Source organism: Cuculus canorus, unplaced genomic scaffold (assembly GCF_017976375.1).
Source record: "Cuculus canorus isolate bCucCan1 unplaced genomic scaffold, bCucCan1.pri scaffold_71_arrow_ctg1, whole genome shotgun sequence".
Lineage (NCBI taxonomy): Eukaryota > Metazoa > Chordata > Aves > Cuculiformes > Cuculidae > Cuculus > Cuculus canorus.
The window spans coordinates 209,597-213,398 of NW_026527849.1; the positions used below are offsets into that span (position 1 = coordinate 209,597).

General features: G+C 51.6%; 1 protein-coding gene across 1 annotated transcript; it reads right to left on the reverse strand.

Moving 5' to 3' along the window:
* Positions 1–1,136: 1,136 nt before the first annotated feature.
* LOC128850781 (forkhead box protein J1-B-like) lies at positions 1,137–3,588 on the reverse strand. Its single transcript, XM_054055768.1, is given in 3 exon segments — positions 1,137–1,545; positions 1,547–1,911; positions 3,070–3,588. Coding segments are annotated over 3 exon segments (1,293 nt in total).
* Between the last annotated feature and the right edge of the window lie 214 nt (positions 3,589–3,802).

Below are 3,802 nucleotides of genomic sequence, written 5' to 3' on the forward strand. Positions count from 1 at the left end.
AACGAGGCGAGAAAAACACTCCTCTCTTTCGAAGCAGATGTCGATTGAGGTCAATCATCTCAGCGATGCCGGGGCTGAGGCACAAGTCTCACATGCAGAAATTGCCATGGTGAAATCAGAAAGACCCCATCCCTCCGTACCAAATTCCCTGTCCTGGGGCTATGCTGAGTTGCCACGTCCCACAGGCAACAACACAGAAAACCTTCCTAAGAGCCACGTGGCACTCCATCATGGAATTTGTGTCACCTCGCCAAGATTATAAATCTGCTCTTTACAATCCTCTATTTGGAGGATGGGAACTTCATCTGTGGTATGGGTCAACACACCTGAATCTCTCTCCTCTCCCCAAACACAGACACTTCTTTGGTAAGACTGGTGCCTCCAACTGTGTAGGACACTACTGGGGAGCACATTGCTAACTAGACACCTAAGTTCTCCTGACAGGAGCTCCTGGGGCGCAGGGTGTGCCCCACACCCAGCAGACCCAGTCTTAAACCTTTCTATTGAAGAATAGAATTACTGTTGCCTGATAGATTTGGGACATATATTTCTCCCTCGAACAAGCACATCTCTTCATCCAGGCTCTCACACCTTTTTGCCTTTACCCGGGGAAAGAAACAGCTCACCTGGACAAGGCTCCCTCTGGGCTCCACTCTGTTTCCTAGCAATAGTAGTAAAAGTCTTGTGGGATGCTGTGTGTAAAAACGGAGATGTTTGGTACAATCTGTTGATACTTTATGAGTAGCCAAGGGATTTCACACAGCTGACACCCACCCCGTGCTATTGGCCTCTGCTCTGAAGGGCCACCGGGCTTCTCCACCCATATCATGCTCCCTAAGACAAGCGCTCCCTAAGATTCATACATTACAACCGCTCTCAATAAATAATACTGCTCATATTACAGGTCCTAATTGCTGTTTTTAACAAAACAGAAGCTCTCTACAATCTTCCACTTCTCAGCAAGTCTAAGGCACACCACTGACACTACAGCTCCTGCTCACTCCTACCTAATGCCCACTTTACCTCTAATAACCTACAGCGAAGGAGAGGTGCAGAATACAGCTCTTGTAAGTCCCAGCAGTGTGGTGGAAGCATCCTGTTAAAGCATGTGTGGGCTCTGAAGGGTGACTGGCCTTCTACAAGAGGGATGCAAGGCTGCACTGGTCCCTTACATCTGCTGGTAAAAATGCATCAATGACTTCAAACAACTGCTCCACATTGACAGAATTGGAAAGGGAATCGTTTGTTCCTTCATCAAAAAGATGCTGCAGGAAGGAAGCAGCCATGCAGCTTTCATCCAAGCTCAGGCCGTTCTGGTTGGACTCAGAGAGGACCTGCCTCAGCTCCTGGGGACAGTCAATGTGCTGCCCATGTACCACCACTTCCAGGTTGTGCTTTTGAGGGCTGACTGGAGGCATGACTTCCAGATCCCCAGAAGTGGAGAACTCCCTGTTTAGGTTGGTGTCCGAGTCCCCTTTCAGGGATCCCAGCTGGGTCTGCTCCTCCTGGGTCAGCAAGGCAGAGTTGGAGAGCCGACGCACCTTGCTTGGGCAAGGGCTGCTTGCGCTTGAGCCCTGCTTTGCCATCCACTGGATTCCAGTTCTGGTTGCTGATAACTTCTTCAAACTCTTTCAGCAGCTGTTGTGACTCCATGTTGACAACAAAGACTCTATTGGAGGCACAGCCCAAAGTGGCCGTGGAGGCACCACACTGTGCTTCTTGCTGGGCTTTCTCGGTGGAGCCTGGGTGGATCTGCACTGGGCGCATCCTCTGCTTTTTGAAGGCACTGTTCTTGAGCCGGTCAGCGTATTGCAGGTCGAGCCTCCAAAAGCCACCTCTCCCTGGCTTGCCTTTCTCCCGAGGCACCTTGATGAAGCACTTGTTTGAGGAGAGGTTGTGTCGGATGGAGTTCTAGACAAAAAAAGAGAAAAAAACCAAGGTGTAACACTTGTCTGCTGGCACAGCACCTGTCTGCGTGGGGAGGCTGGTGGAAAAGCACATTTGCAGCAAGGAGGAAGAGGAGAGTCTTTAGACCGATGTGGCCATGGCCCCATTTACAGTGGCAACACGAGGCAGCACCATGGTGGACACCATCATCAGGGCCCTCTTTGCTTCCCCCACTTCATCTGCGCCCACTGTTATTGTTGAGGGGAAAATAGTTTGCTAAAATACCGGCACTGTGTGTCCCTGCAGCCAGGCTGATACAAACCGGATGGGCAAAACTGCAGAGACACAGGGGCTGTCCCATCCCAGCCCTGTGTACCCCCAGAGGTGCCTTCTGGCCCAGAGAAGCTCGGTGCGAAATCACTGCATCCTCATCAGCCACTGCTGCAATGAGGCGGAGGGAAGACGGTGGGAGAAGGAAAAGAAAGAAAAAAAATATTTTCTGCTTATTCACCCATATTTCCTGGCAGGTTAAAGTATTAATCATTCCCTCCTGCAACAACCTCATGTATCTCCAGTATCTGTGCAGAGAGGGACTGAAAACTTTCTTCCTTTCTTTTATAAACACATTGAATTCAAAGTGTGGCGATTATCCAGCCATGAGTTTGCAAGAGAAAGTCAACACACTGGCACACAGCTTCTCCCATAGAGTCCCTCCCACAAGTTTCCCAGCACAGGGGTGGCTGGGGACCCACATGGCCCTGAAGAGGGACCGAGGGACAGGAGACCTCCCTTCTGCCCTGCTTGGAATGCGGCAGCATTCCTGCTCTGAACCTCCCCAATGAGGGATATGTCCAACAAGTAGCATCTCTCTGCAGATCCTCTTCATCCCTCTCCTATACCTGATCCTCAGTACCCACAGTTGCTCAACCTGATGATTTTGTCTGTGCTCAGCCCTGAGGGACTCAGGACCCCATGAAAACTCCAGAAAGGTGAAGTGGGAGACAGAGACACCTTCACCCCAGAGCCAAGAGGAGACACAGGGACCAACAGCCCAGTGGGGACCTTCCCACTCCAAAAATGATCCTGGGCCCCCTCTTACATGACAGAGGCTGTGAAAGGCCCTTCCCAGCCAGACGGGGAGAGGGGACAGGGCAAGAGGTCTCCAAATGTGTTATCTGCCACCCCAGTATCAGCTTGATAGAAGTAGCAGAAGTTGTTGGTAATCCACTTGTAGATGGTGGAGAGGGTGATGTGGGGCTCCTCGCTGGATTCCATCGCCATGCGGATGAGGGTGGCGTAGGAGTAGGGCAGCTTGATGTAGGGGTTGCTCTTGTAGTCGATGCCCTCCATCATCTGAGGGTGCATGGACACAACGTGGTGCTCCGTCATCGAGGTGGAGGAGGAGACGGGCACGCAGGGAGTTTGGGGTGTTCCCATGCACGCTGGGTCAGTGCCCAGGGGTGAGCACGGCACGGCAGAGCCGGGCATGCCCTGACAGGTGTGGGGGTCCGGGCCGCTGGGGCAGCAGGAGGAGTTGCCCATGCTGGCGCTGGTGATGGAGAAGTCCAGCAGCCACGTCAGGTTGGGCAGGCTGTCATCCATGTCGGGCGAGTCCCTCACGATGCCCTCCTGCCCTCTGTCCTTCCCTGCCTGCTCATGGCTCAGCCACCCTTCAGCTTTTCCTGGCAAGTGAATACACATGGTCAGGAAAAACGATCTATTTATTTGGGACTGTTTGACATTAATCGCTGGAACGATGTTGAAATGCTGGATTCAATAAGGTAGAGTTTTATTAAGCTGTTTTCACTATCCTTACAAATAATTCCTATAAATGTTGACTTTTAGCTTATGCACTTGTTTTCTTTAAGGCCAGAAAAGTTCCTTCTCGATTGCCCTTATTTTGCCTTGTGGACGC